General features: G+C 46.8%; 1 protein-coding gene across 1 annotated transcript; it reads right to left on the reverse strand.

Annotated features, from left to right (window-relative positions):
* Positions 1-6,018: 6,018 nt before the first annotated feature.
* Positions 6,019-6,454, reverse strand: LOC117048590 (ubiquinol-cytochrome-c reductase complex assembly factor 2-like). Its single transcript, XM_033152604.1, has one exon. The coding sequence runs from the start codon at positions 6,452-6,454 to the stop codon at positions 6,077-6,079; it is 378 nt and encodes a 125-aa protein (XP_033008495.1). The 3' UTR covers positions 6,019-6,076.
* Between the last annotated feature and the right edge of the window lie 7,173 nt (positions 6,455-13,627).

Genomic DNA, 13,627 nt, shown 5'->3' on the forward strand with positions numbered 1-13,627 from the left:
GTTCTAGTAGCTGAAAGGTGATAATGACCTTTTTGTGCTGCTTGTTGCTGTTGGAGCAACCTCTTTATCAGAAGCAGTAGACAATTTAACTTTTGCTTCCCCTCAAAGAACCCTGTGAATGGTAGTTCTCCCAGAGGTGGACTAGGGATCTTTGCCAGAGAAATCACACTGATAAAACCATAATTCCCAGGGTTCCTTGGGAGACACTTGCCATTTTCCAGACTGCTTTAACTTTGTAGTATAGATGTGACTGTAGACACAATCAACAGAATTCAAGTAAATGAGTTGCCAGTTCTTGATTTTCTCTAAGCATCTGTTATGTACTAAGCTTGGATCCTAGAACAATAGGCAGGTAGGATCCTAGAATGCAACAACCTGATTGGCCTGCAGGAGCAGTCCAATCAGACCCCAGGAGGAAGTTAATCAGCCTATTAGGCCGGTAGAATCCTAGAATGGAACAACTGATTGGCCTGCAGGAGGGAAGCAGAATCAACCAATCAGATGGGAGTCATGGGACTCATTGTGTAAATAATGTATATAAAGCCAGAGGTTTGGGGGGGAAATTCACTCACTGTTTTACGAGCTGCAATAAAGAGCATGAAATCACTATGTGACTCCAAGTATATTTCAGCATCCATTCATACCTAAGGCTGCATCCAAAACACATCATGCCCCAGCAACTGTAGTCTTTAAAATATAGGGTTTTAGAGTTGATAGTCTGCACCAGGCATAGGCAAACTCGGCCCTCCAGATCTTTTGGGACCACAACTCCCATCATCCCTAGCTAACAGGACCATTGGTCAGGGATGATGGGAGTTGTAATCCCAAAACATCTGGAGGGCCAAGTTTGCCTATGCCTGGTTTGCATAGTGCCAGTTGTACTGATCCTGCTGTCTTATCTGGACTTAACCAGTCAGCCAGAATGGGGCAGGATTCACCCCTGCCACATGTGGCTTGTTGGATGCAGGTGCACTGATTCAGTATTCATTGTGCCTGATTTAGCCAAATGAAGTACTGTCTGGAAGCACTTTAAAATCTCAGTGCCACTTTCTGCTGCTTAGATTTAAGGAACCTTCAGAGCTGTTTTACACATTCTGATAAGCAATGAAAAGCACTATTTCACAGAATTGTGTGCAAAAGGGAACTTGCATGACTCTCCCTTGGTAAGTTTCAAATACATGTGGGAGTCATGCACTTTGCCACACCTTCTCCTCTTACATGTGTCTTAGAGATCTATGGAAATTTTGCAAGCATTGAGGTGCTTCAAATCCAGAATTAAATTTTAAACAGTGTGCAGTCTGCCTTCTAAGAGTTATAAGACAAACATGGATTACTTACTATCTGTGGGTACAGGTAGGTAGCCGTGTTGGTCTGCCATAGTCGAAACAAAAATTAAAAAATGCCTTCCAGTAGCACCTTAGAGACCAAGTTTGTTCTTGGTATTGTATGAGCTTTCGTGTGCATGCACACTTTTTGTGTACATGCATAAGAAAGCTCATACCAAGAACAAACTTAGTTGGTCTCTAAGGTGCTACTGGAAGGAATTTTTTTATTTTTATTTTGTTTTATCTGTGGGTACTGTAATCTGTTTCCTAGATCCACATTGAGTGCATCTCACAGAAGTGTCTCCAAAAAAACTTAGCGTGGTCACAGCTCATTCTGATGTATCCCTTCCATACATGTACGTTTGTTTTGTGGGTTTACTTCAAGTTGTGATCCTGAGAGTACCAAACAGGTTGGAATCAGAAACGTTTAGGTGGTTCAGTGTTGTCCATCGGCAACTGATGTCAGTTTTCCAAGGAGCTCAGCCCCAAGTAATATACTAAACCATGGTTTACATGTCCGAAGAAGCTTCGTACCTGGAAGCAGCTGCAATTGCCGTAATGAATTGAATCCCACAGCAGGATATTTGTTGAATGCTCTCAGGATTCATGCTTGTGGCTTTTTTGCAGTGTGATGTTAGCCTTCCATATATATATGGAAATCTCTTTGAACATTCTAATCAAATTGCATTTCAGTGATGATTGAAGAATGATACCAAGTACTTTTAAATCCTCTGGGATTAAAGGTGCCATTTGAAATATATGTTACCCTCAAGGCATTTTGTTAAAAGGAAGTGTCATGAACCTGTAAACAAAATTCACTAAATGCTCAATTTTATAGGCGATACTGCGAAGTTCTACTCATTCTTCAGTTCTCTCTTATAGTTTACAGCTTTGTCAGAACTTTCTGATTGATTTACTGACAAGCAAGCAAGCAGAGTTTGAAGGCTTCATCATAATGTATAATTCCACTCAGGAATTATGGAGGCTGAATGAGTCAGTGGATGTGCAGGAGTGGCATTGTCCAGTTACTCAAATGGGCTTTGTCAACAACAGGCTTTTATAGTAGGGTCAAATTTCAGACCAAACCTAGTTGACTCACCTGGAGGAAGTATTTCTAATAGTCATGAAAATAGGTGGGTTTGCAATCTCAGCTGTTCAGGTGCATATAATTCAAATCCAAAGGCAGGCTGCTCTCTCTCTCTCTCTCTCTCTCTCTCTCTCTCTCTCTCTCTCTCTCTCTCTCTCTCTCTCTATATATATATATATATATATATATATATATATATATATATATACACACACACACACACACATACACATACACACACACACACACATACACACAAACATAAACATAAACATCATATCATTTCATGCTTCCACTTTCAGAGAAATGGGCAATTCTAGGTAACCCCTCTTCCTTTGGAGAGTGCTGGAAATGTGAAGGGTCTTTGTACGTACAGATGTATCACTTGAGTTGGTTTTAAAAGTATGCAGATGCAAGGACACAAACAACACCCAATTCATAGTAACATCAGCATCTTGGCATTCTAAAGCTAACCTCTCCCATTTAACTCTATTAGCAAGTTGCAAATTAACCTCAAACTACTGCTAATCAGCCCACCCTACCCCTTTCATATATAGTGGACTCTAGTTTTCCATCCCTAACCCAAACAGGCGGAGGTTGCACCCAGTCAAATATTTGGATTAGCAAATGCCCATCACTGTTGATTAAGCATTGGATAGGATCTCAAAGGTCTTTTGGTCCAGTAGTGGCGAAGGAAGCCTCTCCAGAATCTGGGGTGGTGCAAACTGCCCATGGGGCAGGGCGAACCGCCCATAGGGAGGGATGGGATGGGGCGTGCGGCACCCATTCCCACCCCCTCCATTTTTGCTTGCATGCCTCCCTCCCATCCTCCCCTCTCCTCTGCCTGCCTGCCTGCCTACCTGGCTGCCTCCCTCCTTCAGGCAGGAGTGTGGGGTAAGGGTGCGCTGCCCACACAACTCCTGACCCAGGGGGCAGGGGATTGGGCCCAGCCAGGGAGTGCACTCTGGCCTGGCGGCCAGGCCAGGGGATGCAATCCAGTGCGGCCGCGATTGGGCCTGACCAGGATTTTGTCACCCCCCTTCAAGGATGGCACCCAGGGCGCACCGCCTCCACTGCCCCCATCTTTCTCCGCCTCTGTGGTCCAGCACCTTGCTAATGTAGGAAATCCACTACTGTAGCATCCTTGATATCTGGCCACCCAGCCTCTGCTTTAAGACCTCCAGTGAAGGAGGACCCAACACCTTCTGAGGCTGTTCCATTGCTGAACAGCTCATACTGTCATTAACATCTTGGTGTAGGAGAAACCTAGAAAGGTAGCCTTTTTGCGTCACAGAATAGTATGGCTGCCTTGTACTAAATTATGCCAAGCAGTTGTCCAGATTCATAAAACTACACCAAGCAGCCCAGTTACAACTTCCCAGAGCATGCACATGGATAAATATGGCAGAAACTAGCATTTATTATATGTGCATAAGATTTATAGTAATTTGTACACCTCACATTTTCCAGGCCAGAACTTCATAACAGATGAAGCAGCCCCCAATCCACATTACGGACATTCTCTATTTCCTTACATGTAAATAACCTCTTTTGATCTAGCCATTTTCTAAAGAGCGGAATTTGATGGTGCCGTGATTCAGCAGAACAAGTGATGAAGGAATAGCATCCCCCAAATCTAATGCTTTTAAAACCAGTCTGTCTGTTGTTTTGCCCGGAGGGAAGGAAATTGATTCCTGTGGGAGCCAAGTGGAGATATGGTTCCCTGATTATTTAGCAGCTAGGGGGGAGGTTGCATTTTCCAGACCCTTGTCCAGCTAGTAGTAACATCAGCAGAAAAAAAACAAACTCTTAATCTCCAAGGTCCCTCTTCTTTTGAAGTATATGTAGTGGATGAACGAAGCTTACTAGGGCTTCCGGCTGTGAAGAAGATGGTTTTATTCACATCTTCTAGTAGATGTTATAATAGGGGTGGGAAATCTTTTTCAGGTCCACATTCCCTTCTCATCAACTTTCTGAGGGCCAAGAGGCAAAAGTGAATGGATGCAGGTTTTTATGCCAACATCAAAATTGGGATGATCATTTTGCTCTGTTGTGAGCCAGCTGATTCACGTCAGAGTGTGTGGCCCAAAACCAGCGTCTTCTGGTCCTGAGCTCTTGTGGAAACCAGCTCATTCATGCAAGAGTGTGAGACCAAAAAATGAGCACCTTTTGGTCCTGTGCTCTGCTGCAGGCCAACTGACTCAGATGCCATTGTGTTGGACAAAAAACCGGGACAGATGCAATCAGATGCAATCAGAAGCTGAGATGGCTTCTGTAATTCCGGGATGTCCTGCTTGAATCAAGACAGTTGAACGGTATGAATTTTATCTTTTATCTTTTTTATTTATTTATTTTTTTAATTATAGATGAATTTTATCTTTGTACAGTAGGCTAGTTTCTATACACACCCATCTCTGTCCTCCATCCAGACAAGCAACAGGTATTGTCAGAGGTCCAGAGCACCTTCCAGGCAGCCAAAATACTTCAGGTGTGAAACAGTGGCAGGGAATGGTATGGCCTGGGGAGAATTCCAAGGGCTAGAGAAAGAAGCTTGGAGGGCCACAGCCTGGAGTTATATCACTGGGTAATATATTGGTAATAATATAAATACAGAACATGGGGTGGTTAGTGAGCCCATTACATTTCACAAGCAAAAGTAGGGCCACCTTACAGAATCAAATTTAAATAATAACCAACGTTCATTTTACAAATGGCGTCACTCTTGTTATGCCCCCAAAGCTGGCAGGAACAAAGCGGTCTTAAGTTGCTGCCTGAATGATTGTGCTGTGGGGGACAATTCAATATCATGGGGGCTGAACAACAGCAGTTTGGGGTTATTTTGCAAAGTCACTAACAGAGTTTCAGGGCAGAGGTTGGCATTACACCTCCTCTGTAAGGGAGCCTGTATTGAAAGTTGCACTCTTATAATTGCATATTAGGAGATGGAGTTATAATTTATTTTGGAAATGCATATGAAACCAATGATGCGTGCCGCATAATATCCATTCCACATTTCTAAGAACTTGATCAATGATTGTGGCAGCACCTGCACTTTGCAATTCTCTGCCTACTGACATTAATAGTAGGCCTACTGTTTTGGCCCCTGCTGAAAACATTCTTGTTTAGACAAGTCTACCCAGATGTTGAGAAAGTCGAGGTCATTCCCCCCCTTTCCTTTTCCCTTTCTTTTTTTCCTATATGCTGTAGTGCCTGTATTTGTTTGGGAATATTCTGAATTCTAAAAAGCCATGAAATACAATTCAGTGATGTCTCAGCATATCAACTGCATACCAGCTTTGTTCAACAGCATATTGCCTTTCCCTAAAGAACATGCAAACACCTAGACATGCCAAAGAGTGGCAACCATGTCAATACATTTAAAGGCTTTCTAACATCTTCCTATAAACCAATGTAATCAAGAAGGGCTTGCTTGTCCCATTCCAGAATAGCTTCACCAATACTGAAGCATTGTTCCCTGAGATAGAAATGGTTCTGAGGTGAGATGTCAAAACCAGATCTCTTTGCTTTAAAAAGTCTGACACCATCCTAGGTAAGCAAATGAAACAAACAAACAAACAAACAAACAGACAGACAAACAAACAACACCTGTTTCAAGGAGGCAAAATATAGTGCTTTAGGAAAATTGGCTAGTGTCACAAAGTTATCATTTGGAATCTTCTTCAGGATTCTTGGCAGAAAATTTCTCACGAAACTTTGTCCATTTTCCTTTCTTTGCTTCTTCCATCTGCTTCAAGCTAGCTGTTGCAAGGACTAGCTTGCATTCTTCAACTGTCACCCCAGTAAAGCTTGTATCTTTCAAATGTGGATACTTGTTTGTATAGTAATTGGTATGGATTTTGGCTATACTCTCAAACATTTCATTGCAGGTCACTGGATCAGAAATCTGCGTGTTCTCTCCCTCACGGAAGGCCTGCGCCACCCTCTGCCGAAGGAAAGTGCCCAAGTCCCGCCCACGCTTAGTTTCCTCCACGGGCCACTCCTCGCAGAGCTTCAAGAAGCGCTGGTACTGCGTCACCGCCATCTTGGCAGACGCCTGCGCAACCAGTCAAGGTCATTTTAATCTGCTTTAGTATTTTAAATTTTGTAAAAGTAAAGTTGCGATTTTTTCCTCACTTTTATTGTTTTGTCTTTTTACAAAGTGCTTTGAGGTTGTTTTGCTTTTTTGTTTTTACAACCAAGTGGCGTATAAATTTTAATAAAGAAATAAAACCACAACACCCTGCTACTTAACGTTATTCCTCTAATAGTGGTGGTGTTTGGCCATGTATATGGAGTTGGTGTGACCTTCGCCCTACAATCAATTCATCTTTCAAGGAAGTAGGAAGCACAAGGAAACTATTAAGGGTGTATGTTTACTTCTGATTAAATGAAGGCAAGAGACTTGAATGTTTAGTGTGGTCCTGACCAAGCTGCCAATGGAGTCGCTAGGCATTCAGAGTCTAGTTGCTGAAACTTCTGTGCCAGATGAAGCTGGTTAGGATTTCCAATCACTACCGGATAATGCCTGTCTGCTTTCCTGGCCAGCCTTCCTTTCCAGCCGGCTGCGGCCTCCGTCCCACTGCTGGTCGGTCCAGTGGCTGCTAATGGCAGCTGTTAATTGTTCTTCTGTTCCGTGCTATATTTAATTCCTCACTAATTTTTACCCTCCTTAATCGTATTAAAAAGACAGAATTTCCCGAGGGAAGGTTATTGCCTCAACTATGGAAATTTACCTGCAAGTCACACAGAGCTATGCCAAGAGGGGATTGAATGTATTTTAAAACCAGAACTCAAAGTGACTTCATTTCTGAATTCGTTTAACTCTTTATCAAGAGAGAAAAGGAGGATTTGGTACCATATATCCACCCTGCCCCCCCCCCGCCACTGACAATAGTTGTCTGGTTTCTAAAAAAGCCATACAGTTAGGATTAATTTTATCCAGAAGACAGACTCTAATCCCAAATGTGTTTGCATGTGGCTGTTTGCTCAGTGACATGAGAAATACACTTCTTACATGCTCAGAGTTTCTGTAATAGGAGTATAACCATGCCCCCTACACTTTCACACCGTCCAGGTTCCCCATGTACAGAGAGGGGACTCATAGATCCACTGCAACGCCATTTTCCCCACTTTTTCCTCAAGGACAGGGAAAGCTAGCTGGCAAGCAAGAGGAGGAGGGGAGGGGGGAGCAGGACGGGCGACAACAAAGCGCACATTCGGATGCAAATCCAACTGCTCCCGGCTCATCCGATCACCCATCGCCGCGCCTTTACACCCACCCTCCACCTGCACCCAGATTAACCTTTCCGCCCAGCCCTCCAACGTTTGCATATCTTAAATCTATCAGCCGACATTCAGCAGGTAAACAATAGGCGAATATCACCTCAGGTCCTGACCGGAACGACCTCCTCATCGCTGAGGCTGCCCATCTCCAACGAACCCCCTCCTGGAGCCAAAACCGCACTGTAAAAACGTGCTTTCCTTATCACCACACAAATACCAGCCTCTGTTATACTCGATCTAATGTGCAGTATAAACCAAGTGTTATGTATTGCTACGTTGTATATGAACCTCCGACATTGTATCCAGATGTAACTCATACTTCTCCAGCTATAACCTAATGTATCTCTGCCTTAATGTATCCTTGTACTCCATGTATGCTTCTCTGTAACAACCACAAGGTTAGAAAAGTTATCTGTAACCTAATCATATCCAAAGAACGTGTAAAAGGGTTTCCTCTGGCTGCCGCCTTCGTAAGGACTAGCTGTCATTAGGGAGCTGTCAGACTCCCGCTCTCAGCATTCCATGAACTGTCAAACCTCCTTACACCACGGCGCCATCTACTGGGTCTACCACCAAAGCAGCAGGATAAACAACAATGGAAACATCTGTCACCCAGAGGAAATCACTTTATTCATATACAAAGGGACACAGACATTCACCACTCAGGAAGTTCCGATCGCCGACTCCACCCTGCAGGACAGAAGACAACAGAAGTATTAGCAAGTCCAAAGAACAGGCAGGAAGACCACTCTGTTACCATTGTATAAACCAATCTCCTTGTCATTTAATGTATTTACCTTATGTAAGTCCCTCCTTCCCGCCCTTTTCCTTCCATTCACCTGTATGGAAACGAAAATGTATAAAACCCTCCCTATGACTGTACTCGGGGTTCTCTCTTCGTGATTCCACACGTCGTGGGGAACCTCTGTTGCAACAGATACTGGAATAAACGGGAGGCATCGCCTTGCTTTCCTTCCTTCAGCTCCTGTGTTGTCCCGGCTCATTTCCTTGGTAAGTGGGAGGCTCCAGCCAAAACCTGTGGGCTTCCCGGGGTAAAATCTCCGGAGCTCCTTCTCGGGTACCGGACCCTGCTTTCTCCTCGTGGTGCATAGATTGGCTTACAACAATTGGCGACTTTGCACGAAGGGACCCGAGTTTTCCGGTGATCTGAGGGGTCTGGGTTACGGGGAGGCTCAGCGCGCACCCGCCTCTTTGCTGGGAGAGCCCTCCCGCCCCAGGGACCAGGATCTCTGGCAGTAATTCGGAGTTCCGACGGGACACACCGGAGCAAAGCAACGCAACCGGGGAGGGAGGTCATTCCCTCACTTCGTCGCTCGTTGGTTTGACAAGCAGCGGGAACCCGGACAGCCACCCAGGGGACGTTAAGTGAGTATAAGGGGCACGGGAACGGGTGGATAAGTAGCCGCAGCAACGAAAACGCTATTCTATCCCTTTTCTTTCTCTTAACTTGGATCTTGGTTAGCAGCTAAGCTGCAGGGCAAAGTAACAAAGCAGAACTGAGGTCCCGGGTACAGCGCTCCCGTCCTAAACGTGGCGACTGACCCACCTCTACCCTGACTCCCTTGTCAAAACCTTTCTCCGTTCCTCTTTTCTTTTCTGAAGGTAAAGCCGCCCCTGCGCAGTTCTGATCCGAAAGGACGTGACGGACTGCTGTCAGAACGCAAGGTTACCTTTTCCTTTCAAAACCTATCACGGGCTTACCGCTTTGGCATTGCGCTCGCAAGCGTCCGAAGGCAGGTAGCCCTTTCCTTAGTGTGTAAAAGGCAGGGACGTTGCTGTCGGGCCCTCGGCAATCAAATTGACACTAGTAAGGGGGGCCTCGAAGGTACTTGATTGCACCGCAGCCTAGTAGCGAAGGAAGCAAACGGCTGGTCGCCTAGTAGCTAGCGCAGGCGAACGGCAGGCAGGAAAGGGACTGGGAAGTCTCAGGATCAGTGTTAGTGAGTGCCCAAGTAACCCAGGGTTCACCTAGCCCGAACTGCAGTATAAAAGACCGGTTCTATAGTTGAGATGGGTGCACCCCAGTCAAAAGAATTTCAATCCCGGACTCCTGGGCAGGGCAAAGCGCAACTGCGACTTGGCTCTGAGCAGGAATCCGAGTCTGACAGCCCGTTACAGTTCGTCCTTTTAAACTGGACGAAGCTGCCAGGGACACACGATCTTGATAAGAAGAAGCTAAAGAAATTATGCAGGACCTGTTGGGTGAGGGCTACTGCCCACCACCCCGTAGATCAAATCTGGCTATCCGGCGGTTCCTTTAATATCAAACGTCTCGCCTTGCTACGGACCGTCCTGGAAGATCAATACCCGCTACAGGTCCAGTACCTCGACCTCTTTGTAACAGCAAGAGACGTCTTACAGAGCAACAAATCCCCTAAAGCTTTCCACCAGATGTCAGTGCTGGGGAAGAAGGAAGTTAAACCGCCTCCCTACCGGGAAGTTACAGAAGATGAGATCCAGGACAGCTATCCCCTCCGAACCTGTAGACTTGGGGAAGTAAGAGGAGCCCCATCCGTCCCCAACAACCCAGATGATGAACCTGAGACCGCACCGCCCGTCCTCAGCCCTGTGCCACCATCTCCTAATAGACCCCGGAGCGAACGTACTACCCCTCCAACCCTGAGCCCCGTTTCCAGCAGGACCCGCAGTAACTCCCTCATAAGGCAGCTCATAGTGGCACTGAAGGAAGTGACAGCGGACCAGAGCCGCAGCGACGGGGAGGGTACCAACTCCACTCCGACTAAGACAGCGGAAATGGACACCCCTGAGGGACAGTATCCCCTCAGGCATGTACCCATAGCGCCCGCCTCAGATCAGGGAGCTGCCACCTTCGTGTACTCTCACGTCCCTTTTACATCATCGGATCTAATGAATTGGGCTGATAAGATGGCCACCCTTAAAGATGAGCCCGGACAATGCGTCCGATTTATTAACTCTATCTTCAAGACGCATAATCCATCTTGGGCAGATGTCCACATGCTGCTAGAAGCCCTCTTTGATGACCCCGACAGGGAGGAAATATTATCAAAGGCAGGAGAAGCGCTCATCTTGCCACAATTTCAGGATGGACAAAATAAACCTGCCGATGCCGCTTTAGTTACCGCGCACCAACTCAGGAATGAACCTGACTGGGATTATAACTCAGCAAAAGACCAGTGGCACCTCAGGGTTTTCAGGAAGGCGGTTATTGAAGGAATAAGAGCAGCCAAGAAGAAAGGGATAAATTGGACGAAGATCCAAGCTATAACCCAGGGAGCTGATGAGACCCCATCCTCTTTTTACACACGTCTCATAAATGCATTCAGGACGTGGGGAGGAATTGACCCCGACCTCGCAGAGAACCAAATAATCGTGAAAAGTTTTTTCAAGGACCAATGTAATGCAGATATCCGAAAGGTCCTCTCCCTGCAACTTGGCTATGACGGGAAACCTATCAGCGAAATCCTGGCAATAGCAAAGACTGTGTTTGATGGGAGAGACGAACGGAGGAGAAAAGAGGCTAGGAAGGAAAAGGAAGAGGATGCCCGAGTGCTAGCCCTAGCCCTTGGCGCCCCACCAATTGCCCCAACAGGGAATAATGCAGCATTCCACCGAGGGGTAGCAGGAAACCCCGGCTTCCAACCAGCCGCTGGGAATCTACGGGGGCTACCACAAGGCAGAGGCAGTTACTTTAACCGAGGCTCACCCGCAAGCGGGAGATCAGGCCTCAGCCGCCAAACCGGCCCCTACCTTTGCTTCTATTGTCATCAGGAAGGTCATTTCCGCCGAAATTGTCCAGTTTTCCATAAGGATTTTTCAGGGGCAAGCCAACAGGAGACAACAACCCAAGCCCTACCGCCTCCTCAGAACCCCACACTGAATGTCGGACAGGCAGGAGGGAACCCATTCTCTAACCAATTCGCACCCCAGCGAGCCCAAGCACCACCACCACCTCAGCCATATAATAATTACTGACAATTAGAAGGGAATCCCAGAGAGACAGCCCTAATGTGCCCCACTTTTCTCCTGTCCTCACAAGACCCCATATGTACGCTCAAGATTGATGGACATGATTACAAGTGCTTACTAGACACTGGAGCTACATTTTCTACACTAAATGGGAGCCATCTGACACCTAGTCAAGACCAACAACGCATCATGGGCATCGATGGGATTCCCCGAACTTGTCACCTCTCCAAGCCAGCTAGGGTCACCATCGGACCTCTAGCAGCTGAACACTCCTTCCTTTTGACCTCAAGCCCCGTCAACCTTTTGGGACGGGACTTGCTATGCAAATTAAAGGCGACCATCACCTGCAGCTCAGAGGGCATATACCTCCATATGCCAGAGGACTCAGCAACCTCCTTCCAGGGACTACTCGCTGAGGAAGGAACCCCAAATTTAGAGATCCCAGCGCCGCTAAAGGACCAGGTTCCATCTTGGCTGTGGGGAACCACTTCCACGACAGTCGGACTCCTTAAATCAGCAGAACCCATCAAGATTAAATACCGTACCGATGCGCCTTACCCCTGCGCTAGGCAATACCCCCTGCCCCCCGATGCTATAGAAGGACTCAAGCCTATGATTGAGGATTTCCTAAACCAAGGGATCCTCATCCCCACGGCCAGTCCTTGCAATTCGCCGGTTCTCCCACTCCGCAAGCCTGGGAACCCACCCCGGTACAGGTTTGTCCAGGACCTTAGGATTATTAATAACTTCGTTATACCCCGACACACCATTACAGCAAACCCCAACACTATATTGACTGGAATTCCACCTGATAGCTGTTATTTCACAGTTGTGGATCTGTGTTCCGCCTTCTTCTCCATAAGAATACACGAGGACAGTCAGTTCCTGTTCGCATTCACATGGGGAACCGGCCAGCTCACGTGGACCCGGCTGCCCCAAGGCTATGTCGAAAGCCCCACAATCTTTGCCTCTGCCTTACAAAAGGACCTGCAGGACCTTACCTTCCCTGCTGGCTCCACCCTTCTAATGTATGTAGATGATTTGATATTAAATTCTACATCAAAGGACAGCTGCCATACTGACACTGTCTACCTACTAACTGCATTGGCACATAAAGGCCACAAGGTGTCACCAAAGAAACTACAATACTGCCAAACTACAGTAAAATACTTGGGACACATAATAGGACAGGGGACCAGGGCGCTCGCACCCGAACGAGTGGAAGCCATTACGAGGGTTCCCTTACCAAAGACAAAGAAACAACTTAGAGGTTTTCTCGGGATGAGCGGATTTTGCCGCGCGTGGATCGTAGGATACGGCGAACTGACGAAACCTCTCGTCAAGATGACCTGTAAGGAGGAACCTGATCCCCTTAAATGGACTAAGGAAGCTTTCCAAAACTTTGAGACCATAAAACGAGAGTTGCGATCTGCCCCGGCCCTAGGACTCCCGGACTACCGCCTCCCCTTTTCCCTGTTTGTCCATGAACAGAGAGGGGTAGCCTCGGGTGTCCTAACTCAGACTTTCAGAGGACAACAACGGCCGGTCGCGTATTACAGTGTGCAGTTGGACCCAGTAGCAAAGGGAACCGTGGGATGCTTGAGAGCAATTGCAGCCGCAGCTGAACTAGTGGAACGGGCCCTGGAAATAGTGCAGAGCCAGGAATTAACTCTGAACGTACCACATGCGGTAGCCACCTTACTAAACCTACGGGGGTGCCAACACTTCAGCATAGCGAGATTAAACCAGTACGAGGCTACCCTCTTAGCCCCCTCAAATGTCCACATCAAAAGGGTCAATACTTTAAACCCAGCTACACTACTACCGCTACCCGACGACGGTACACCCCACCACGATTGCACCCAAGCTGTCAGATCAGCCGAGAGGCCACGAGATGACTTAGACTACCTCCCATTAGAAAACCCAGATCTCCAGATTTTTACGGACGGCAGCTCTAAGGTCG

This window comes from Lacerta agilis, chromosome 6 (genome assembly GCF_009819535.1).
Source record: "Lacerta agilis isolate rLacAgi1 chromosome 6, rLacAgi1.pri, whole genome shotgun sequence".
NCBI lineage: Eukaryota > Metazoa > Chordata > Lepidosauria > Squamata > Lacertidae > Lacerta > Lacerta agilis.